Source organism: Eulemur rufifrons, chromosome 9, assembly GCF_041146395.1.
Source record: "Eulemur rufifrons isolate Redbay chromosome 9, OSU_ERuf_1, whole genome shotgun sequence".
NCBI classification, from domain to species: domain Eukaryota; kingdom Metazoa; phylum Chordata; class Mammalia; order Primates; family Lemuridae; genus Eulemur; species Eulemur rufifrons.
The window spans coordinates 53475270-53498425 of NC_090991.1; the positions used below are offsets into that span (position 1 = coordinate 53475270).

Here is a 23156-nt window from a genome sequence, read left to right on the forward strand (position 1 = left end):
GGCAACCAGACGCCCCCGAGAGCAGCTGGATGATCTCCTCCGCCGCTACTCAGCCAGCAGCAGGGAAGGAGGACTCCGAACCAACTGCACTGCCCAGCATCGAGTGACCCCACCCACGACAGCTCTATCAGCGTCCTCGTCTATGTAGAGCTTGTCCAAGCTACCGGGGCAGGGACTCTCGCCACAGCGCCCAGCATAGCACTGGCCCTCAGTGCCTGTCACTGCCACGCCTCCTGTGTGCCCAGGGCTTGTGAACAGACGCCCACCCGGTTACCCAGGCATCCAGACAACTGGATGTTTTCTTAATTGGAAGATTCAGGTCACCAATTGCCCACTTCTCTTTTCTGTGACTGTCCCTGGGTTCTCCGTCCTGGTAACGTGTCAATACCACCTAAACACCTCCCTGAAACCAACAGCCAGCCTGGCCTCCCAAATGACTACAGGCGCCTCTTCTCTAGATTCCATCAGGTGACCCCACCCCAACCGCTGCTCTCCACCCCGCCCCCAGGCTGTCCGCAGACTGTCAGTCTCAGGAGTCTGCAAGGCAAATTGGGCCTTGGCAACCCTCCCTGCCTAAGTCACCAACCCAGCCACACCTGCGCTTCTGCTTTGCCAACGGACCTAGGGCTATCCGGGAGTCCTGTGGGCATGACCCCCACTCCCACCACCCTCTCAGAACATCACCCCACCTGGGCACTTCAGGCAGAGCTGCCACATGCTCCTCGTGGCCCCCACGTGTCTCTGTGACAGCAATCGCCCCACCTGGAGCTGCGGGGCCTGCCACGAGACCATACGCCACCTGTGCGGGAACTTCACCGTGTGCACCTTTATATGTACCCAGAACCAGCCATGTCAGGAGGCAGCTGTTACCAGTGAAAAAGCCATGGTCTCCCCTATCCTCCCAGGTCTCAGAACCCCACCCCACCCACTGTCCGGACTGTGACTGGAAGTTTGGCTGGCAAAGGCCCCGTCAGTCTGCCCGGCTCCCTGCAACCCACCTGTGCCTCCCGCTTTGGTTTGGGTCCTGCCGCCTTGCCTGCCCTGCTCTTACCTGGCTGTCCTCATTTTGAGGTGCTGGGCCAAACCCCTGAGGTAACTGCGGGTAGTATCTTGTGTTTGATGGCTGTGTCTCGGTGGAGAGAGCGTCGAGAAGTCACCGAGGGAGGTGAGCAGCCGCAGGAGTCAGATAACAGAACTGCCAAGCACCACTCCGGACAGAAGCCACTGGACTGGGAACCCAGCTCCGCCCCAGGACTCATGGAGTTTCTTGATCACCCGTCCACTAGGGCTGCTCTCGCCAAGTGCAACCTCCCGATCACCAGGCGCCCCTGCAGGATCTGCCTGCCCCTCGGGCCTGACCTCAACTTCCAGGACAGGTGGAACCAGCAGACCCTGATCCCTGCTCAACACAGCCCCTCTGTGGCCGGGACAGATCTGCTTAACACCAGCAACTTCCATACTTGCCTAAGTTAAATTCCTGTATCAACAGAGAATTCCAGTTCATACAAAAACCATGTCCTTACCATACCCCGCTCATCTGTGGCTGAAGTTGCTGGGACGTGGCAGGACGGAGGGGACTGCACTGGCACTAACCCCGGGGCTGCACCTGCTCCTGTCTGCACAAGCAAAGCTCGGGAGATCCAAGTCCAAGTGCCTGCCCCATTCTTCCAGCTGTGAGGAAATCTCAAAGTAAAATCTGTCATTTCTCCCTCATCTTTCCCTGCAGAAATCCAAACATTATTCAGTTAAAAAAAAAAAAAATACAAAAAACCTCAGGGGTATTGAGTTTCCTTAATATAGTATTCACTCAAAATCCCCCACAAAGTTTAGTGAACCAATTCAGATTTCTTTTTATTCCTGAATTTAAGTAAGTATTTAAATAAATTTAAGTATCTCTCTCTATTCCTCTTTATTCCTAAATAAGACCTGCTCTAAGTGTTTCCACCACAGAGAGCCGGAGGCACCAGTTTCCCCGTAACCGATGGCCACCTGCGAGCCGACAGAGAGGACCGCTCGTTTGCACTGGGAGACAGACTGGGGTGGCTGGGATGTGCCTTTTCGAAAGTCAAACAAAAACCAGACCAGACAGGGGAAGGACTCACAAAAGCACAATGTTTATTGCACCAAGACTGTGGCAACGTGGGGCTCCCAGGCCCCAGAGAGGAGGCGCAGTGCCCAGGGACACAGACCTGTACACGCACAGGTGACACGGCCAGGGCGTGGGACAGGTGAGTGCGGGGACACGAGCCCTGGGAGGTGGCCATCGCACAAGGGCCCCCGCTCCCCTCCAGCTCCCCCCAAGCACAAAGTTAATCAGACCCAGATCCTAAGTCAGCCAGGTGACTGCCAGCGTAAAGGCTTTAGTCATTTATGTTCATATATGTACATGTCACCTAGAGCTCGGACTGATTCTCTGGGCCTTGTCCTTTCCCTTCCGTGTTTGGCCGACGGCTTTCTGTGGAAGGAAAGGAGTGGACGACGACAGTGATAAATGCTGTAGAAGGTCAGGCCAGCACTCACCACTGCCCGAGAAATAATGGATACATTTTCCTCAGGAAAAGGTTTCGTAATTATCTAGTGGAGAAAGAAGAGCATGATTTGGAGGAGAGGGAGAGGAAGAAAGGAGACAAAATCGGGTCTAGCAGACAACTGAGGTTTTCAACGACAGAACATCACAGAAAAAAACACGGCAGGGCAAACAGTTCCCGCAGGAATGAACGTCAACACCTCAAGGGGAAAAGAAAGGCCTGCCCCAAAGGTGGCTGTGTCCCTCACGATGGTAGTGTACGAGCCACCGAACACTCAGGTCAGCCCTCTGGGGGAGGCCCCCCGGCACCCTCCGTCACCCGCTGCCGGGACCGGAAGCAGCGGCCCTGATCAGGCACAGGTATCACTACGCTCTCCCAGCTTTTGTAAAAAGAGAAATATGAAAATAGGAAGGAAAAACCAAAAAGAACCACCCACATAGAAAAATGACTATATCTCCTCATATAAAGAAAGCAGCTCTCCTTCCTCTACCCCTGCATGAACCCAGACCCCAAGCGGGGGGCGGAACAGAAACAGCTCCAACCGAAGGGGGTGCCGTGAAGAGGCCACAAAGTCAGAAAGTGCCGGGCCGAGAACAGCCTGAGTGCTACATGAGTCCCCTCCACCTGTGACGGCCCAGGGGCGAAGACGAGGACGTGCACCTGTGGAGCAGGTTCAGACCGGCTCCTGAACCTCTGGTACTACTAGGCCACTTGTCTTTCTTCTTGCAAATCATCACCTTCACCGAGGACTTCCCATATTTATTAAATTAAAAGTTTGCAGGCACAGCTTGAGCAAGATAAAAAATAATCTTCAAGTTATACAATTCATCTAAATTCAAAAGCACTCACAAAATTGAGCAAAGCCGGCATGTGCGTATTAGGGAAAGGAAACACATTGCTAATGGAAGCCACAGGCCTGGCCAGAAGTAAATGTTTTCTACTGTTAAGTAGTAAAATAAATGGATATTTCTACCCCAGACACCATCTCAGTGAGACCCGTGGTAGCTGCAGCTGCCGAGGAGGCTCCAGCAAAGACGCCCCAGAAGGACCAGCAGCCTCAGACACAGCTGTGCTCGCAGGTGACGCAGGGCCGCCCCACAGGCCCTGCTCTCCGGTCTCCAGTCACGTACAGGGAAGGTGCACTGTAGGGCCACCCCCCAATTCCATCAAAGGGAGAGGTGGCCATGTGGGGTGGCCTCAGGGCTCTTCCTTTCTGAGGACAGATAAGGCGCACAGGCAGAGGCCCCGCGGACACGGGCAGGGCCGTGCTCAGAGGCAGCACCAGCTGCGAGAAGCAAGGGACAGCTCGCCAAGAGCAGCAGCCCACCGCACGTCTGTCACCCCGAGAGCCATGAAGACACCCGCGAGTGGTGAACACCGTCCCTCGCCCTCTCTGACAGCCCCAGACCCGGGGCAGACACCTGCTGGTACAGATTCCACTGTCCACGAATACAAGGAGGGTCGGCCTGTTCCAGATGTCCCGCAGGTGTGCTGTCATCTCTGCTTGACACACATGCTATGGTTTCTCTTGCAGGGTTTGTCATGAATGTCACCACAGACGTCCTGGCCTATAGAAGCCCAAAAGCCTCTGCATTGGGTCATCTGCAGAAAGTGGTGCCAGGAGAGCCCCCACCATGGCAGGTTCACAGTGCAGCGGCCTGGAGGTGACAGGACAGCAGAGTCTCCATAGACAGAGCCCTCAGATCCAGGAAGTGATGCCTTGTCTCCGGGAGGCTGGGGGACAAAGCACATTGGTCCTGACAGTGAGCAATGAGACCTACCATTCCCACTGCCACCCTCGGGCATGAGTCCAACGCAGGAAACCAACACATGGCGTCTGACTGTAGCTGGAAAACACCACGCGGTCCTCTCCTGCAACTGGCTGGTACGCGCCCCCGAGACACACCCACCCACCCACATCTCACACACACCCACGTCTCTCTCTTTCTCTCTCTCTCTCTCTCTCTCTCACGCACACACACACACACACACACACACCCGCCATGAAACTGACCTGTTTCCACAGCAGCATCTTCAGCGGCGATAGCTGAGGCTGGTAGCCTTGGCGGGGTGAGTCACAGCCCAAAAGTTCCGTCTACTCTGAAGCTTCTGGAAGGCGTTGAAGTTCCTCTTCTTCTCTCTCTTGAATTTTTTAATTTTCTTTTCCTACATCAAGAATTATTTGGTGTCACAGTTCCCAAAAAGACTCCCACCTAACCCATGGTGGCTCCTTCTCGCACATACGCTGGCAGCTTGCTCTGTGCAGACACAACTCTCACGTGCTTGCGCATAGAGTTATTCTCCAGGACACCCTCCCGTGGGAGGTCCCTGCTGCCTCTGCTTCACTGAGGAAGGAACCACACGCTGGGCTGGGACGGGCTGGTGCTGCCCCTCAGCTGCTCTGAGCCCAGGTCCTCCCTGCTCCATCAAGCCCACTGTCATGACCATGCATCGTACCTTCCCTCGGTCAAACTCTTCATCCCAGGCATCAACCACAGTCTCGGCCCGGGCCAGTCTGCTGTCTTCCATGGCATCCCGACTGATCGCCGACATCTCGCCAGCCCAGGTCAAAACTGTAAGACAGACACGCAGTGTCAGCATGTTCGTGGATTACCTGCTACCCTGCGGATCGATGTCAAGAATGTCGTTTGCCAACTAGACTGTTCTAATTCAAAATTTTTGAGTGCCACCTTTTGGTGAAACTGCACAACGAAAGGACAAGGGGAGGACAGAGTGACACGATGTGTGCAGGATGTTCAGCACAGAAACCTCACCGGCAACTCTCTTCATCATCATCGTGTCCCCAACCCTGAAGTTCAGTTCTTTTAAACCCAGGCCCTCCTTTGAAGAACAAAGATCTTGTGTTCATTCTCAATTCAGACTCACAAAAGTAACACTCCACGTAAGAACCAGTGTTACCGAGGCTGGAAGGGCTTTTTCACTCTGCCCCTTGTCCCGACCAGAGACCCTAACACTCTGCCTGGCCCGGCCCTCCCAGAGGCACCTGTTCTGCTCCTGGATCCCCGGGAGAAGCTATTCTGGATGCCTCCATGGACAGAACCCCCTGCCGTGGCCAAGGGGTTAAAGAGATTCCAACAAGCGTTAGATTCCTCTTCCCATTCTTAAAGCCAAGCAATGCCTTCCCTCCACGTTCACAACACACCAGGATCCACCCCACACCTTCCCGCCTCTGAAACAAACCAACCCAAGGAAAACAGAAGTCCCATCTCAAAGCCGGTACCTTTTCTCCCGTAGGCTTTGTCGGATGAATATTTGAGCAATTCCTGGACCACATCGGATTCTCGCTCTCTGTTCCAGGATACAAGAGGAGCCTGTCCCAGCCCTGCAATCACAGTAGCATTTACATACGTTTAAAATAAACCACAAGGAAGCAATCTCACGATTTTTACTTGTAACAGAATTGCAAAACTTACTAATGATACTAACAAAGACCTTACGTAACAGAAAGGGCTCTCATCCAAGTCAATTTGTGAAAAACAGAAGATGGAAAACAACAAAAAGGCTAAACACACTGCTGGTTATAAGGGATTTTTTTGGTTTGTAAGTCCTCGCTGGGGAGAGGGGAGAGACCTAGCTCTGAATGGAACCCACCTCACCTACTGGAGCCAGCCTGAAGCCACGTACCGCTGTGGAGCTGGGGGACAGCCAAGTGCCGCCATAAGGGGCCCCTCAAGCTCCCAAGCTCTGTCCAGGGGAGAACCCAGTCACTGTCAACACTGTGCGGGTCTACCTGGCACGTCTGGGCTAGGACAGCAGTCAGCACCCTCCCTGGGCTCTGGAAACAATTTCTGAACTAGTCCTCCGCCTCCTGCCCAGTCCCCTCGTACCCATGAACACACAACTCCCGAACGTGCTCCCCTCCCTGCACAAAAACCTGACCTTGTCTCTCCCACCTCCAATTCTTCAGTGACTCCAGTGACTTCTGGGCCCAGTGACCCCAGCACAAGGGCGTCCACAGCCCCCCTCTCCTGCCTCCCCTCAGCATAGCCCTGGGACCTGGCCATGCAGAGCCACTTGCCTGCTCTTGACATGCTACGTCTCTCCTGCCTGGAGACCAGGAACACCCAGCTCCACTCAGCCACTCTCCTCAGTGCTCAGTTCCGAGAACAGAGCGGGGGGTGCTCTCCTCCAGGGCCCATGCAGCTGAGCACCGGCCCGCTGTGTGCAAAACGTCCCTGCCTGGCTCTGGCATAGGGTGGTTAGCCTTGAGGGCCTGGGCAGCATGATCTGGGACGTTTGACCAGCACCCAGCACTGTCCCAGGCACACTGCAAGCGCTTAACCACGTTCCTCAGTGCCCTGCACGAACAAGCCAGCTCCCCTGCTCTCAGGACTGCATGGAGCACGGCCTGTCACCACTTAGTGCAGCCTCTTCTGGAACAATCTGCTGGCCAGCAACACACACAGTGCTCACCGCGCAGCGGTAGTATTCTGCAATACAATTCATACCATTCCAGCTTTATTGCTAAGTTCCTTTCTTGGGAGGTTTTTCTGTTTTGTTTTGTTTTTTTGTGAGACAGAGTCTCCTTTTGTCACCTGGGCTAGAGTACAATGGTGTCATCTTGGTTCACTGGGCTCAAGCGATCCTCCTGCCTCAGCCTCCCAAGTAGCTGGGACTACAGGCAAGAGCCACCACACCGCACCCAGCCCCTTTCTTGGGAGTTTGAATAAATATGAATCAATCTCTAGGGTCCTATCTGACCCCAAATGCACTAACATAACTGGGTCCCCCAGACCGCAGGGCAGGCTCAGTCAAGCCCAGCTGCGTGCGCCCAAGCGGCGATGACTTTCTCTGCCCGTTGCTTGGCAGACGTGTCTATGGCAAGAGGCTGCTGAGGCCTGCCCCAGCCGGCCCTGAAGAAAACGAGAAAACCAAACACACTCCAGTGGGGGGTGGTGTCTGAGGACAGCCACAGACTCCCAGCAGCAAGAGAACGACGCTATCTCCAGGAAGGCCCAGTGACATGAAGAGGTAGAGGAAGATTAACTTTGAACCCAAGTCCTCTGTGGGAAGCCTCGAATCAGAAGACCCACTGCTCGTGTCCACAGAAAGGTCTGAGATTCATGGGTACCGAGTCTCCTCCTGTGGGAGGTTTCGGTCAGTTGGATGCTCTGATTCCAAGAAGCTTCGACCTTGCCGCCCCAGGGAACAGACTGGGGGGAACAAAGGTAAGCGGAGCCCCTGGGTCTTCCGTACCTTCGCCCTCCCATCCCCAGGACCCTGCAAGCCCAGGCGCGTACCCACGCGGCCCCCAGGATGCTGGTGGCTCCCAGACGGCTCTGGGGCTGCGGCGTCACGGGGCCTGGCGCTCCTCTGGCCTTCTGGAGGCTCGTTCTCTTCTGCTTCCCGCTGTGACTCTGGCTTCCTTCTTTTCCTTTTCTTTTTCCTCGGAGACTCTGCCATGGGCTCAGGCTCGCCGCCGTCCGTGGGAGAGCAGCTGCTGGGAAGTCAGAGGCAACAGTCAGCTCTCTGCAAACCGGAGGCAGAGCAGGGGTTCACGGACAGACAGCCCCAACTCTGTAGAAAACACCACCCCATGGGACCCAGGGCACAGAGCAGGCTGGCTGTCCCCTGCAACATCGTCCCTTGGGCACGTGAGCACGTGCTCTGCGGGGCTGGAAAAGCGGCGGACTTGCAAGCGCCTGCTGCCCACAGCCACACGTCCCTTCCTAAGTGGGGCACGTCCAACGAGCTGGAAGTGCAGGCTGCTCGTAACCGCAGAGCCTGACCTGGGCCAGGGTCCTTGGGCCATCTTGTGCATACAGCAGTGGCCAAGATCTGGACATTGCTGTCCATCCCACTGTCACTTTCAGAAATAATGCATTAATGTTTTGTTTTCTTTAGAGACAGAGTCTCAGTCTATTGCCTGGGCTAGAGTGCAGTGGTGTCATCGTAGCTCGCTGCAACCTCAAACTCCTGGCATCAAGCCATCCTCCCGCCTTGGCCTCCCAGAGTGCTAGGATTACAGGCGTGAGCCACCACGCCCGGCCTCAATCCACTGACATTTATTGCAGTAGACATTTTACCATATGCTCACATTTTAGAAGTTCAGATCAGTATACCACACGTCCAGACCACACCTACCTGAGAAGGGACGGTTTTGTTTGTGCCTTGCTTCCTGGGGGAGGCACAGAGGCGCTGCCTCACTCCTGCCCTTACCTGTGCCAAGATGGGTCCTGGTGGAGGCCATCTTCTTCACCAAGTCCCTCCGCTTCCTTCCTCCTCCTCTTCCTGTTTCTCACGTGGTGGCCGCCCACGACACGTCCCATCTGCTGGCCATTCACCTGTGGCCGCGTGCCCTTGTCCTCTGGTCTGTCGGCAGGCAGCTCTGTCTGGCCCTTCTTCCTGCACTCAGGGCTCCAAGGCCGTCCCTGCATCTGCCCCTCCTGCGGGATGGCTGTGGCCGTGTCCCCTGGGCGCTTCCTCTTCTTCTTTTTCCTCTTCCCGTGCGGCGTGGGGGCAGCAGTGGCCCCCTCGAGGTGCTGTGGGAGGCACGTCTCTGAGCCTGACCCCTGGAGCTCTCCCACGCAGCTCTTTTTCCTCTTCTCAGAGGGGCTCTGGGGGGACTCGCTGGCCTCTGGCAGCTGGTGTGGAAGGGACATGAAGTCCCTGTTGACCTGAGGCACGGCCGTTGAGGCAGAGGGGTGGCTCCGTGGCTCCGATGTCCCTGGGGGCTGGGGGCGACTGGACAGTGACGCGGAGTTGGGGCTGATGGGAGGCTGCGGACGGCTGGGTGATCGGGGAGCAGGTGGCACAGCCCTGTGGGGACAGCCAGGCAATGGGGAGACGCTGTTCTGAGACCGAGGACCCAGGCGGAGCCACTCCTCTGCCCACCCTCACCCCCTCCCTCCACCTAAGCATTTCAAAAAGGTTTTTCCCTGTTAATTCTCAGATATACATAAATTACACGTATGTTTCAAAGACAGGTTGATGATAAATTCAAAGTCTATTTAAGATCAAAGTTAGTAAGAATTGTTCTGTGTCGCAGTTTCTTGTCACCAAGCAGTTCAAAGCATTTTTGCAAACTCTAATTTCTAAAATTTTTAATACAAATGTGTTACATTAAAGGAAGCCGTAAATGGTAAGATTAAAAAAATCCTGTTACGATTAACTTTCCAACCTCCCAAAGGCTCAGGGTGTTCCCATGCAGGCAACGAGCCTCGTGAGGGTAAGTCTGGGCACGACGCACCTTCCACTATTGTCTGCCTCTGAGCGCGGAGCCGGGAGGCTGGGGAGACAGGTGTGCGAGGCCGGGTTACATGCGGCACGCGTGGGGGTGGCAGCCCGCGCCACGCCAGGCGAGCCTCTCTGAGCCCCCAGGAAAGGTAACTCCCCCTCTGAGCTGCAGCATCCCTGTCTGTCAGTGAGTGGCAGTCACACCTATCTCACACGGTCACTGAACCACACGGGACTGTCATCATCATCATCTAAGCCTAAACAAACCATCATGGCTGTGCCAATGGCACTATAATGCTGTACCATACCACTCTAAGTGTTTTCCGGAATTTTTTCGAAAAAGGTTACATGACAAAGAGACAAAGAAAAAATACCCAATATGCTTCAAATGTTTAAGGACCTCCCATGTGCAAAAATATCAATGCTATGGCTGTGTGTGTGTGTGTGTGTGTGTGTGAGAGAGAGAGAGGGAGAGAGAGGGAGAGAGAGGGAGAGGTGGCCGAGGCCGCGGGAACACACCCAGACGGGCCCAGGCCATGCCGGGGAGAGGCGGGCGTGTGCACTGGCGCGACAGTGGGCTCAGACCCAGCAGCGCCAAGGCAAATTGTAATCACCCCGCCCACCTCCCCGCCCACCCGTCACTCTTTCCTTCCTCCCCAGCTACCAAAGGCTGTCACGTCCCCATAAGCCATCAGACAGCCACCGTCACTGATTCTCAACCTGCCATTCAACACAGCCCGGAGGTCAAGGCCTCCCTGTGCGACAGCCTCCACAGGGAGGGAAGGGTCCGAACCTTCAGGAAGCATCTGCCAGCGTGCCGGGACAGGAGCCCCAGGCAGGGAGCTCGGCAGGGCGGAGACCCCAACCAGACCTCGGCCCGGGGAGTCCTGGTGGGGAGCCACGACACGGCAAGACGGCCCTGAAGGGGCTCCCGGGACCCCGGGCTCACTCAGGGCCTTTCAGGGCTACAGGCCAGGCCAGGTCACCACACGGATGTGGCACGCAGGCAAAAACAAAGAGCATCGGCACGTCATGACTGTGGAGACCGACTGCCTCTGACCACCCAGGCTCCTTCGTCACACGGGCAGACGAGGGGGCCCTCGGGCAGGACGCCCCTGTACCTCCGCAGCGCACGGCGCCGTCCGCTCCTCTGCAGCCAAGCGCACGCGGCCGCAGGGAGACCGAGTCGGCACCCGGCACGGCCCGTGCCCAAAGCTTACCTGGCTTTAGGGACAGGCCACGCAGCGGCAACGACGGGGTGAGAGGTTTTCATGGGGTGGGTGAGGTCGGAGGATGGTGAGGGGGGAGGTGGACGGAGGTCACTGCCGGTCGCCCTCCGCAGGGTGCTGGCCTGCAGTTATCGACATAAATAAAAACTTGGTGGTCTAAAAGAGGTTTCCGTGAGTGAAGAGGGAAAATAAAAGTAACAAAAAATAAAAACAAAAAAATAACAAAGCCCAGAAAGAAAGATGAGGAACAGAAGGAAGAAAAAAAGGGGGTGGTGAGGGGTGGGGGGAAGGGTAGAAGAAGAATCAGAAAAGTGTTTTTGGTTAGAAACAAAAAGGAAAAAACGAAGGAAATTTTAACAAAACTCTCAGCAAGACAATTACATCCTCGTGCCGCCGCCACCTCGCCAGCTGCCTGCTACGGAGGCGCCAGCCAGCCCCACAGCCTCTGCTCTCTGGGCTCCTCCCGCCGGGCCCAAGCACCTAGATGTGTCCCAGTGGGGCCCGCTCTCCTCTGGGGCTCAGTCAGGACATTCCCATCTACAAAAATAGGGAACTGCCATCTCGCCGACCGCCACGAGCCACATGGAAGTGTCACTGGATGACCAAGAGTCCCTCAAACCCTCCACCGCTTTCATCCCAGGACAGCCCTTTTGTAACCTGCACGTGACCAGGAAAGTCTGGAAACCACTTTGTTCCCCTGGAACAAGGGAGGCCCAAAGCCCCTGGACAATGTCCCCCATCCCCCAAACTGTAATCAGACCTTCTCTTTGAGCCCTGCCAACACGTTCCAGCAACAAAACCCCTGCACACCCACCTTCTTGGCAGAAAGAGCCAGCTTCTTGGCGGGTGGTGGAGACATGATGCTCGCGGGCTCGGGGGCGGAGCTACTCAGGACAGGGGACTTCGGCTTCACCACCTTGGAATCCGCTCCATTTGGTGGGGCTTTGGAGGGACCAGTGGCAGAACCATTTGTTTCCTGAGAATCACAGAAAGGGGCAGCTCCACTCTTGGGGTTCTGGGGGCCCTTGGCAGAGTCACTGCTGGCAGAGTGTTCCGGGCTGGAGCTGCTGGAATGCCCCGTCTCGGGGTCGGAGCTCCCGTCACTCCCCTTCGGCCCGTGCCCGTTGGCAGCGGCTCTGGCCAGGAGCTTAGGTGAGGTAGAGTGGGCGGTGTCCCTGCCGTCCCAGGAGCCCTGCCTTCGGCTCCCACATTTGCTGCTACTTAACGTGCTGGTACCAGGTGGCCCCTGAGAAGTTTTGAGAGGTGGGGAAAAGTGCTGTAGGGGTGCCGACTTCTTCACCTTCTTTCCGGGCTCATCCAGGACGGTCGGTGCATGTGTGGGGGTTTGGGGCAGTCTAGGGGAAGGGGACCCCACAGGTGGCTTTGGAAGAACATATCCATTCTGTGACTTCAGGCCTGGAACGGAACCATTCCTAGAAATGGGCACACCAATCTCCTCAGTGGTGTGGAGCTTTTTCGTCGTCACCGAGTCTTGTCGCTGAAGGACAACAAAGCAGAAGACACAGTCAGAACCCCCGAGGAAGACCCGCTTCCTCACGGCAGCTCTCCCGCAAGGCCAGAGCCTGTTCTCAGAGCAGCACGGCCTTCCATCGGCAAACCCAAGACCAAGCGTTTCCTCAGTAAAGATGCCGTTACTTTTGCCAACAGCCTCAGTCTTCGGTGACCTGAGTGCATATGAGTGTCTGTCTACCTTCATGCCCACTTTGCTATGAAAGCAGTATGTCTGCATCAGCATTTAAGAAATACAAAAAAGTATAAAGAGAAAAAAACGTCTGAAAGCTCCATCACCTAACGATGACCATTTATCAACATACTAGCGTTTTCTCCTTTTGGTCTTTTCTTCTCAGTGGCTTGGCCTGCACAGCTACACCCCAGTTTTATCTTAATGCTATAATCCGAAGCATTTTTTATAGGTTATATTCTCAACAAATGTCCTTAATGTTTGACTAGCAACCGCCTCACTGTATGGTTAATGTAACCTATACTGTCTCCAACTGCCAATGTAATTAACAGTAAAGTAACATGCACGAGTATCCTTTCTCCTTCATAACCCTTATCACGATGTAGGAAAACAGTTACCCTGGACTTAAAGGCTTAACGTGGGCCGTCCTCTGTCAAACCCCCATTGGGCTGCACCTTCTCTCTCGCTGGCTACGACAACCCCCACACTAGCGCAAGGGGCTGGTATCCAGTGAGTGCTTAAAAAGTACTGGTTGAAGGCCAGGCACGGTGGCTCACGCCTGTAATCCTAGCACTCTGGGAGGCCGAGGCGGGAGGCTCGCTCGAGGTCAGGAGTTCGAGACCAGCCTGAGCAAGAGCGAGACCCCGTCTCTACTAAAAATAGAAAGAAATTATCTGGCCAACTAAAACATATATAGAAAAAAAAATTAGCCGGGCATGGTGGCGCATGCCTATAGTCCCAGCTACTCAGGAGGCTGAGGCAGTAGGATCGCTTGAGCCCAGGAGTTTGAGGTTGCTGTGAGCTAGGCTGACGCCACGACACTCACTCTAGCCCGGGCAACAAAGCGAGACTCTGTCTCAAAAAAATAAATAAATAAATAAATAAATACTGGTTGAACAAACAATCAAAAGATTGAAGCTTTTTCTGTACTTAACACTCCATGCTCATACTCTGGAAATGGAGTTACCAGATTAGGACTATTTTCACAAAATTTGACGCATTCCGCCAAAGTGCATTTGCCGTTCCCTGATCTGAATGTGTATTTCTTTTTCAAAACATTTGCTATTAGATAATCTGACACTACTTTTGGCTCTTATCACTTTAACATTCATATCCTCTGCACGTGCACTGGAGTGATTTTCAATCCTTGGAATGAGCTCTTTATGTTACAAATGTTAATCTTTTGTTATAAACATTTTAAGTTTTAGTCTTTTTTATTTCTAATATTTTAGGTACAAAAATTTAAATTTTAGTTTAGCCAATCTATAATTTTTCTACATTTCATCCCTCAATTTTTTTAAATTTCAAAATATTAAGGGGATACCAATGTTTTGGTTAAATGGATAGTTTTACAATGCTTCAGGCAGGGCCATTAGTGTGCCCATCACCTGAGCAGTGTTCACTGTACCTGACAGGTCATCTACCAATTTTAAGCTTACAAAGTCTTCCCTCTTCCATAGGTTTACTGAGAATTCACTAGTGAGTTCTTTCTCTTTTTTCCCCCTACATTTTATAAAGTTTATTCTTTATTAACACTGTTTTCTAAAAGGAATCCATCTTTCTACTGCACTGCAAAACTCTTTCATTTGTTGAACATTTACATATACAATGGAACTTGTACACTGTTACTTAGAATAAAATGACTTTTATCCAGTCACACTGTACGTGGAAAACTATTTTTGTAATAAAACTGGCCGGGCCCAGTGGCTCACGCCTATAATCCTAGCACTCTGGGAGCAGAGGCAGGAGGATCGTTTGAGCTCAGGAGTTCGAGACCAGCCTGAGCAAAAGTGAGACTCTGTCTCTACTAAAAAAATAGAAAGAAATTAGCTGGACAACTAAAAACATGTAGAAAAAATTAGCCGGGCATGGTGGAGCACACCTGTAGTCCCAGCTACTCGGGAGGCTGAGGCAGGAGGATCGCTCAAGCCCAGGAGTTGGAGGCTGCTGTGAGCTAGGCTGATGCCACAGCACTCTAGCCAGGGCAACAGAGTGAGACTCTGTCTCAAAAAAATAAAATAAAATAAAATAAAAAAATAAAACTGCTGATGATCAGGGAGGTAGCCTTGCAGGTGTGCCTTACCCGGGGGACACTCTTGGCGAGCCCAGCTTCATCCCTGGGCAGAATGCTCTGCCCCTCAGAGCTCCCGCAGCAAGTGAGGCTTCCTGGCTTCCTGGTCTGGGCTGTAGTGACCATCAACTTTGCAAGCAGATCATGTATCTTTTAATTGTTACTTCAATTCCAATGCTTCTAATTTCAGCTTATATTTTCTTCAGTGTTGGAAGGGAAATAGATTTATGTAAATGACTAAAACCCCTTCAGATTGTAAGAGGCTCTGCCTGCCTGTGTGTGGGTTCAGCTCTTCAGTCTGAAGAGGATCGCACAGAAAGTCATCGAGAGGGTTCACCAAGCTTTAAATGATCAATCATGTTATAAAGAGGAAACTGCTCACCACTCTGCTAATGAAACTGAGTTCTTAGCTGTCTTAGCACACAAAGATAACTCTAAGCGTATTTCCTAATTGTTAACGTTTTCCTACGAAAGCTTCATCATTTTCTCTCTACATAGATGGGTATGTGTGATACCTGTGTGTATACATGCATGAACACGAATGCACATACCGACACATACTACATTTCTGAACCATCTGAGTAAAGTGCAGACACGATGTCCTTTTCCCCTCCCTAAATATGCCCGTGTGCATTGCCTAAGAACAAAGACATTCTCTTACATAACCACAGCCTAAGTACCCAAATCAGGACATTAACACTAGTAGAAATTACTCATGTTTTCTGTGTTAAAATGTGAGGACATTTTCCCCAGATGTTCAGGGTTAAGAGTTGCTTGGCAAATGTGTCCTGGCACTTCTGAATGACAGTTGATCCAAGGAGCAGGACATACCTGTGAATTATCATTTTAATTTCCTGGGTCAGGTTTTCTCATCACTGCCCCCTCTTTCTCTGTACCCAATGTCAGCTGATGACCAATTTAAGAAATAATATTGACTAAAATAGCACAAACTGCCTGCAAAGCACTCCCGTTGCAGCCAAGCTCCCCAGCATGCAGGGGTCTGCGGAGGAGCTCAAAGGCCACTGCACCAGCCTGGATCATTTTAAACAAGTACCTTTCCCATCAGCGGGGAGGAAATAATCCCGTTGCCAACATTCTTCTTGGTGTGATCTGGAACGATGCTCGGGCGTCTGGGAAGGGAGGGGACCGTTCTGGAGATGGGGCCCTCGGGACTTTTCTTAGACCCTGGAATTCTGTCAAAGGAAGAAAACAAGTCAGGGAAATCCTCTTACTAAAGCTAGACAGGCGTCACAGAAATGGAAGGTGAGAAAACCAGAGTAAGTTAAAGCCAAGGTTACAATGACATTTTTTGAAAAGGCAGGGCAAAGGCAGAAACAGCCCGAGGGAAACCTGACCACGCAACCCACTTCTCCGGAATCCCACCTTGCCCTTCACCCGCTATGAAGTAGTTACAGCGAGCCTCAGATGTCTGCTCAAAATAAGCAGAGCACAGAGCAAATTACAGTCAGAGCTCTCCAACATGACATTCTCAACATGCCAGAAAGCAAGAGAGACCTCTCAGCGCTTCCTCCAAACTCAGCCAAGTTGTGTGAAACAGCAAACATGCCTTGTCTGCCGCGCCCTCCAACCTCCAGGTTGGTGACAACCAGCGCGAAGGGAAGGCCCCTCCCGACGGCGCTCTGCCGTAGCTCCCCACCAACTTCCTTCCCTGCCCGCAGGGACCGCTTCCCTGCAGAGGACGGGCACGCTGGCTGGCCGCCATCTAAAGGCCACACAGCTACTTCAGGGACACTGTCCCATTTACATTCAAAGTAGCATCAATGTGGGGGCAGACGGAATCCTGTCTCGACCTTTCCCCAAGGCTTTAACTCAACCAGGTAGAGCTGGTCTAGAAAGGGTCCTTCCCAGAGGATGCTCTCCATTGTGCGTGACTGGGGAGGCGGCAGCTGCCCACTATCTTCTCTGCTATGGCATTCCCAAGCACCTCCAGACAGAACGAGGCCAGGGAGGCCCACTGGTACAAGAAAAGAACAAGAAAAGGAGCGAGTCCATCTGGGGAGGGCGTGAGTTCATTACCGCAGGTAGAACAGCACATAGGCCTGCTGGTTCAGAACCACCTTGATGTTGCTGGAATGGACCAAGGAATCATTCATCTGGTACCACTGTCCGTTGCTTGCCTGAAGCAGCACAGGGAGTTGCAGAAAACAAGACAGTCAACAAACATCCCATAATCCTCACTTTTAAAAAGGGAATAAAAAATCTGCTGTTAGTTGCTGCTACGCCCATGTGCTAATTAACCAATAGAGATTTCCTATTAAAATGTGGAATACTTGCATAACTCTGAAGGTGACCCCAAAGTGTGCTTTGAGCCCCAGTTCCCTCCTGATGCCCCAACAGATGTCAACTGTCCTTATAAAGGAAATTTAGGGCAGTCTCATCACCACGGCATCTCCCACCAACACTCAGCTTTCACCAAGCCATCCTTAGGGTTCTGACAAGGCCCCAGAGGCAGCTACTCTCCGGTGTCGCACAAGTCCAAGAACACTACAGATTCCAGTGGAACCCGAATACGAGAACAGAACGTGCGCTTTCCGCGGAGGAAGTGCTCTGCAGAGGCAGGGGCACGGGCGCTGCACGCGGCCCCCGGCGCAGCCGACCTGCACCCCCAGCCTCTCACCTTCACGTAGCAGTAGTAGTGCCCGGCGTGGCAGCTGTAGCCCGAGTGGACCAGGACAGCATAGAGCCCGTACATGACAGGCTCCCCACTATTCTGGGACATGTACGGCCGGATGTTCAGGAATTCTGGATAGCCCACATCCTGTTTGAAAAGTCAAGGAAAAGACAAACGAAATTCATCTCTGTGAGTAACAGTCAGTTCCCCCTCCATCCACAGCCACACAAATGCCCGGTGTAGCTGGACTTTAACGATCTGTGGCCACCGGGCAGGGGCGCTGCTGTGGCGGGAGCGCCTGGGCGGTGATTACGGAACAGGATGCTGGGAGGTGAGTCTTCTCCAACAGACCTGTGGGAAACTGCACTGTCCTGCCCCATCCAATGACTTAGGATCCATTCCTGTCGCTGTCATGCATCTAAACTAGCTCTCTCACTACCTGGTTCCCAGCGTAAACTAGCTCTCTCACTACCTGGTTCCCAGCGTAAACTAGCTCTCTCACTACCTGGTTCCCAACGAGAAGAATCCACTCGTTTTCCCTCCCTCCATGCCACGGGAGCCTTGGTGGGAGGGAGGGGGGGAACGCTGGGGTTCAGGTCTTCAGAAAAGGTGCTGAATCAACACAGCCGATTTCTACAGCAAGCTGAGGTTTTATGAACTGGGTCAGAACAAAGGTCAAGGCCATACCAAAATTTATTTATTCCCAAAACTTACAATTTTTGGTAGGAAAATATATCTTTAAAAATTGTCTTTGAATGACAGGAGATATATCTGCATTTATGCCTACACATACAGATCCTTCTTTAAAAAACAAGTATAACTTGTAGAATTTGCAGAAATGCAGAGATCTCAGGTACCCAGTTCAATGAGTTTTGCTAGGTGGGCACTGAAGGAAGCCACTCTCCAGTCACCCTCGAGAAAATTCCCTTGTGGCCAGTCGCTGCCCCTGTCCACTGCTGTTTCTGTCACCACTGGTTACTTTTGCCTATTCTTGAACTTCACACACAGCGATGCACCACGTAACGACCTTTCAGTCAACAACAGACTGTACAAACAGTGGCCCCATAAAACTATAACGCTGTACCTCACTGTTCCTTTTCTATGTTCAGGTACATTTAGATACACAAATACTTACCATTGTGTTACAATTGCCTACAGTATTCAGGACAGTAGCATGTACAGGTTTGCAGCCAGGGAACAACAGGCCATACCACACAGCCCACTTGTGTGACAGGCCCTACCATCTAGGTTTGTGTAAGTGCACTCCATAATGTCCCCACAAAATCGCCTAACGACACATTTCTCAGAACATATCCCCGTCGTGAATCAACACGTGACTACACAACATAAACACCTTGCAGACATGTCTGGGAAATGCTGATCTAAGCAAGTCCCTCCCATGACTAGTAAGGAAACTGAGGCACAGACAAGTGCCTTGTCCCAAACCACATAACCAGGCTCTAAGAACAGAACCAAGTTTTTACGGAACAGACATCCTTTACTGAAATGCCATTGTGCAAACAGTAGCTTCTCTACTCCATAGTCCACGAAAGCCACAGCAAGCACTTGGAAAACCCTGACCTTCCACGTCGGGACCCCCAGGTACAGGCACGCTGGGGGAAAATCCAGCAAGACAGTGGTTCTCAAACTTCACTGTGCAGAACAATCCTCTAGAGATTCTGAAAAATGCAGATTCCTGGGCCACGTCCTCCAGAGATTCACATTCATTGGCTCTGGGGTAGAGCCAGAAGTATGTATTTTTAAAAAGCAAGCCACGTGGTTCTGACACAAACCGTGGCCCACGGAGCAGCCTGGGATACTGCCCTGAACACTCACCTTGGTGATCTTCCCCCCACTGAAGTTGGCAAAGCGCTTGAGGGAGAGGGTTAAGACGTTGGATGTCCTATGAATGGTGAAGCGCTTGCTGGCTGGAACCTTCTTCTTGCACCTGTGAGGAAGGGGAATGGCAGGTACCGTTTATGCTCTGACAGCACACTCCACATGCTGTCTTCACACTACGTCAGTAACAGCAACAACTGCTCTGCAACAGCGGAGTCTTCTTACACAAGATTTGTGTCCTTTGTACCCCTAAAAATCACAATCAACATGCCTCAAGCAATGGAAAGCTATCGCAGGGAAACAAAGGCCAGAGAAAAGGTGGAGATTACAAAGCAAAAATAAAGTACTTTGCTACCCAGAAGACTAAATAAGACGCAGAAAAAGTTGCTTTGAGATAACAGGAAAGAGCGAGTTAGAGCAGACGTGGCCCATGGATGAAACAGGCGAGTGGCAACCGACGTCGACACAGCACAGAGGGAGGAACAGGCAGAAAGGCACAGCACCTCAGGTGAAGGGAAACGCGTTTAAACAGGTAAACACGGGGCCCAAAATGAGAAACTTGACAAGCAGAATTAAGAAAATACTCTGTAGTGATTACGGCTTTAAAATGACCTAGATACAGAGACACCCACCCAGTAGGACTGCGCAACCATCAAAAGGACAAGGTGAGAGTCCCCACGGAAATGGAAAATGCCCAAGATCGCTGAGGTAAAACCCGGGAAACGTCCCCTAAGGGGCAGACGGCCGGTGGTGGGGCACAGCCCCCGGCGCAGCCCGTCCAGCGAGAAGCCGGCTGAGCCCCTGCCCCGCCACGTCTTATCAGTGTGACCTCAGCCAGCTGCTTCGCCTCTGTGCGCCTCAGTTTCCCCATCCTGGGCAATGGGAAACAAGAGTTCCTCCCTCGCAAGGTAACACCTGCAGGGCCGTTAGAAGAGGGGCAGCACTCTGTGAATGGCGGCTGGGAAAAGCATGGCTATCACTGCACGTGTGTGACTGAGGTCTGTTTCTAACACAGGCTCCTCGGGAAACGTGAGCAGCCGTCGCCTCTGAGGAGGGGCCAGGCACAGGAGTGCGGGCTGAGGCAGCTTATTTCACGTCTTTCTGGATGGTTCGAGCTTCCGCCGCGGCAACGGGGACTTACTTGGCGCACATGTAGGCATTCTCTCCACTCAGGGCATCTGGCTTCACAAACAGTTCCAGAGCACGCACGATGTTTGCAGCTTGCTGAGGAGGACAGAAACAGAGTGAGACAACAGAAGAAAAAGGCTGACTCAAGAAATGCCAGACTTAAGGTCTTTTTCAGGCTGAGACAGCAAATCACAAAATTTTACTTGCATGAGCTGCCCGCTAGCCGCCACCTTCTGAGACACGGAACACCCACCACAAAGGAGCAGGGGGCCAGACTGGGACCCCTTCTCCAGTGGTAAGAAAGGCCACCATGAGGGGTCTGCCCGCATCAGGCACTCCTGGAGCTCAACTGGCCCGGGGAAGGCTGACAGCCACCTGCGGGCCGGCCGGACCAGAGCGCCAGCGCTGGTCAGGAGGGCTCCCCCAGGCAACGGACACAGCCGCCAAGCTCCACACCTGCACACACCTGTGCCACAGCCGCCCACAGCCCCTGACAGACTCTCTTCAAGCCTTGTGTGACAGTATTGTCCCCACTTTTGCCTTAGGACAGAAAACTCAATTTTACTTTTTTTTTTTTTTTAAATGAAAGGAACAGGAAAAAGGCTGGAGAGAACTAGGCAAAAATGATGGTCTCTCCGTATGGCAGGGGGAATCTAGCATTTCTCTCCATCTTGTGACATTGTGCCTTTCCCGTTCTGTCTGTCCCGTGTCACCCGCCGGCCCCGCCCTCCTACTGTGCACACGCATGGCGGAAGCGGTGGGTCTGTACCCGGATCTCCAGCGCGATGTCCAAGTAGGGGTCGTAGGTGTCCGAGACGCTCTTGCACACAGAGCACTTCACTGCAACACAACAGGGAGCCAGTGGGGAGGGCGCGGCCCCCAGCAGTGGGGCACCCCTGGTTGCCAAGACCTAGACCTGGGAGGCCGACTCTAACCGGGCTTTGGCCAAAGACAATGATCCCACCTGGCCCTGGAGAGTCCCGGTGTCTGGACAGCGCTCCTTTGCCACCGGAGTTCCCGAGATCTGTGCCAGCGCCTTCCCACCCCATGGGCCCACCCCACGCTGCTGGCCTCAGCGAGGCATGGAGGAACCGAGGAAGAGGAGAGGGGAAATAACGCCATCACCCCTTCCCACGTGCACAGCGCTCTTCTCCAGGCCCACTCGTGGGCTACTAGAACTGGGCAAAGCGGCCGGCAGGCGAGGGTCTCTCAGAGAGGAAAGCAAGGCTCAAGCCCCCAGTGACCTGCCAAGTCCACACGGCTAGGAAAGAACCCCCGGCCGTGCTTGAGCTCCTAGGATTTCCTGGGTTAATATCCCAATCCTGGTAAGAAGGGACAGAGACAATGTCACCACTTACCACGTGATCTGAGATACCCTCCAAAAATCTGATGGACCAGAGTAGTGGCCTGTGTTTGACGATCCAACCTGAAAAGGACGCGACAGCCTTCAAGAGAACCACAGGAGACCACGCGGCCTGTCCCAGCTCAGCAGGACCCCCGGGTCCCCAGGCTCCCTTGTCCTCCACCCTCAGTGGCTCCATGTTGTCTGGTGGTCTCTCCACAGAGCTCTGACTCCCCAGGTCCCCACAACGGGTTCTTGGCATGGGCTTCAGGGCAGACTGCCCAGCATTCAAACCCCCAGCACCGTTTACTAACTGGGGTCCAGGTGACCCTGGGACTCGAGGCCTGGCACCCCCTGCTCTACAGAGCTGCTGAGTATTCATTTGCTGGGTGGCTATTCACGCCACGAAGACGTGAAGAGTCTGAAAATGACACGCTATGTCGAGTCTCTGCTCCCTGTTCTCACTAGCGACCCACTGCATCCGGTTCCGACTCACTCCTCTGAAACCGTCTTCTGCTCGGAGTCACCAAAGACCTCCAGGCACAAACCCTGCTGGCTTTGGAGTGGTTTTACCAGAAGGCTACGCAACAAGGCAGTGCGGCCCACCCCGAGACAAGCTTCCTCCTCCTCCGAGGCTCTCCTGGGTCCCCATCTCCCCAGCTGCCTCCTCCGACTTCCCCCAGTGCAGTGTCCCCAGCCAGGTACTCGGCGGTGCTGCTCCCAGGGCCCTGCCCACGGCCATGGCTCTGCCAACCCCGGGAACGCGCTGACCGCACATCCCCAGCCTCTCGTCCTGTCTGTGCCACTACTGATCACAGCGCTTCCCAGACTGTGGGTGCTCAAAGTGTTTGGAGGACCAACAAAGGGCCACCAAATTTTTATTTTGCAAAGTTAGAAGATGAAAAATCAACTGCCACCATCTACTGTCACCACCATTCCTCAAAAGAAGGGATGTTTTAACTCCAAAAACTAGCAAGGCCGCAATCTCAGAGCAGCCTGGGAACTCGAGGGTGGCTGCATGTGATGGCAGCTGCCGACATCCAGGCTGCCCCAAGCGTCCCGCAGCCAGTGAGAGCCACCCAGAACCCAGCACTGGCCCAGCCTGGAGCAGAGGAAGCACCCTTGCCAAGTCACCCGCAAGGGGAAATAAAGTTAGGTTCCAGCAAGCTCCCCTCACACGCCCACCCCAGCCTTGGGGACAAGGGCGGTAGGGACAACTGAGCAGGGAGGACAAGGGGCATAGAGGTGGCCAAGAAGACGACTAGAGGGGACAGGCAGCACGTGGCTGAGTCAGCCGTCCCCAAAGGCACGAGCTGTCAGGGGAGAAGGGAGAAGGCAGCCAGGCGTCCTCAGGAGACTGGGTGGAGAAGAGCAAGAGCCTCAGTTTGGTCCTGGAAAAACCCCGACTGTGAGGGGCAATCCGACCCCTCTGCCCCAGAGAAAGAGCCATCCATGGAAGAGGGTGTGCATCACTCTGCTGACAGGCGG

At 53.4% G+C, this 23156-nt stretch overlaps 1 protein-coding gene across 3 annotated transcripts in view; it reads right to left on the reverse strand.

Moving 5' to 3' along the window:
* Window positions 1–2112: 2112 nt before the first annotated feature.
* The window catches only part of USP36 (ubiquitin specific peptidase 36), a 34143-nt gene continuing 13099 nt past the window's right edge, over window positions 2113–23156 (reverse strand). For 2 of the 3 annotated variants that reach the window (XM_069482937.1, XM_069482936.1), the window contains exons 8-22: window positions 21685–21752; window positions 21096–21166; window positions 20340–20422; window positions 19196–19307; window positions 17366–17506; window positions 16765–16865; window positions 15782–15920; window positions 11769–12452; window positions 10946–11076; window positions 8709–9308; window positions 7790–7989; window positions 5770–5871; window positions 4986–5101; window positions 4543–4694; window positions 2113–4262 (exon numbers count right to left, since the gene is read on the reverse strand). In XM_069482937.1, coding sequence (XP_069339038.1) covers window positions 4563–4694; window positions 4986–5101; window positions 5770–5871; window positions 7790–7989; window positions 8709–9308; window positions 10946–11076; window positions 11769–12452; window positions 15782–15920; window positions 16765–16865; window positions 17366–17506; window positions 19196–19307; window positions 20340–20422; window positions 21096–21166; window positions 21685–21752 — 2680 coding nt within the window. In that variant the 3' untranslated portion in view covers window positions 2113–4262; window positions 4543–4562. The remainder of the gene's footprint in view (window positions 4263–4542; window positions 4695–4985; window positions 5102–5769; window positions 5872–7789; window positions 7990–8708; window positions 9309–10945; window positions 11077–11768; window positions 12453–15781; window positions 15921–16764; window positions 16866–17365; window positions 17507–19195; window positions 19308–20339; window positions 20423–21095; window positions 21167–21684; window positions 21753–23156) is intronic. The other variant, XM_069482938.1, reaches the window with a different exon arrangement.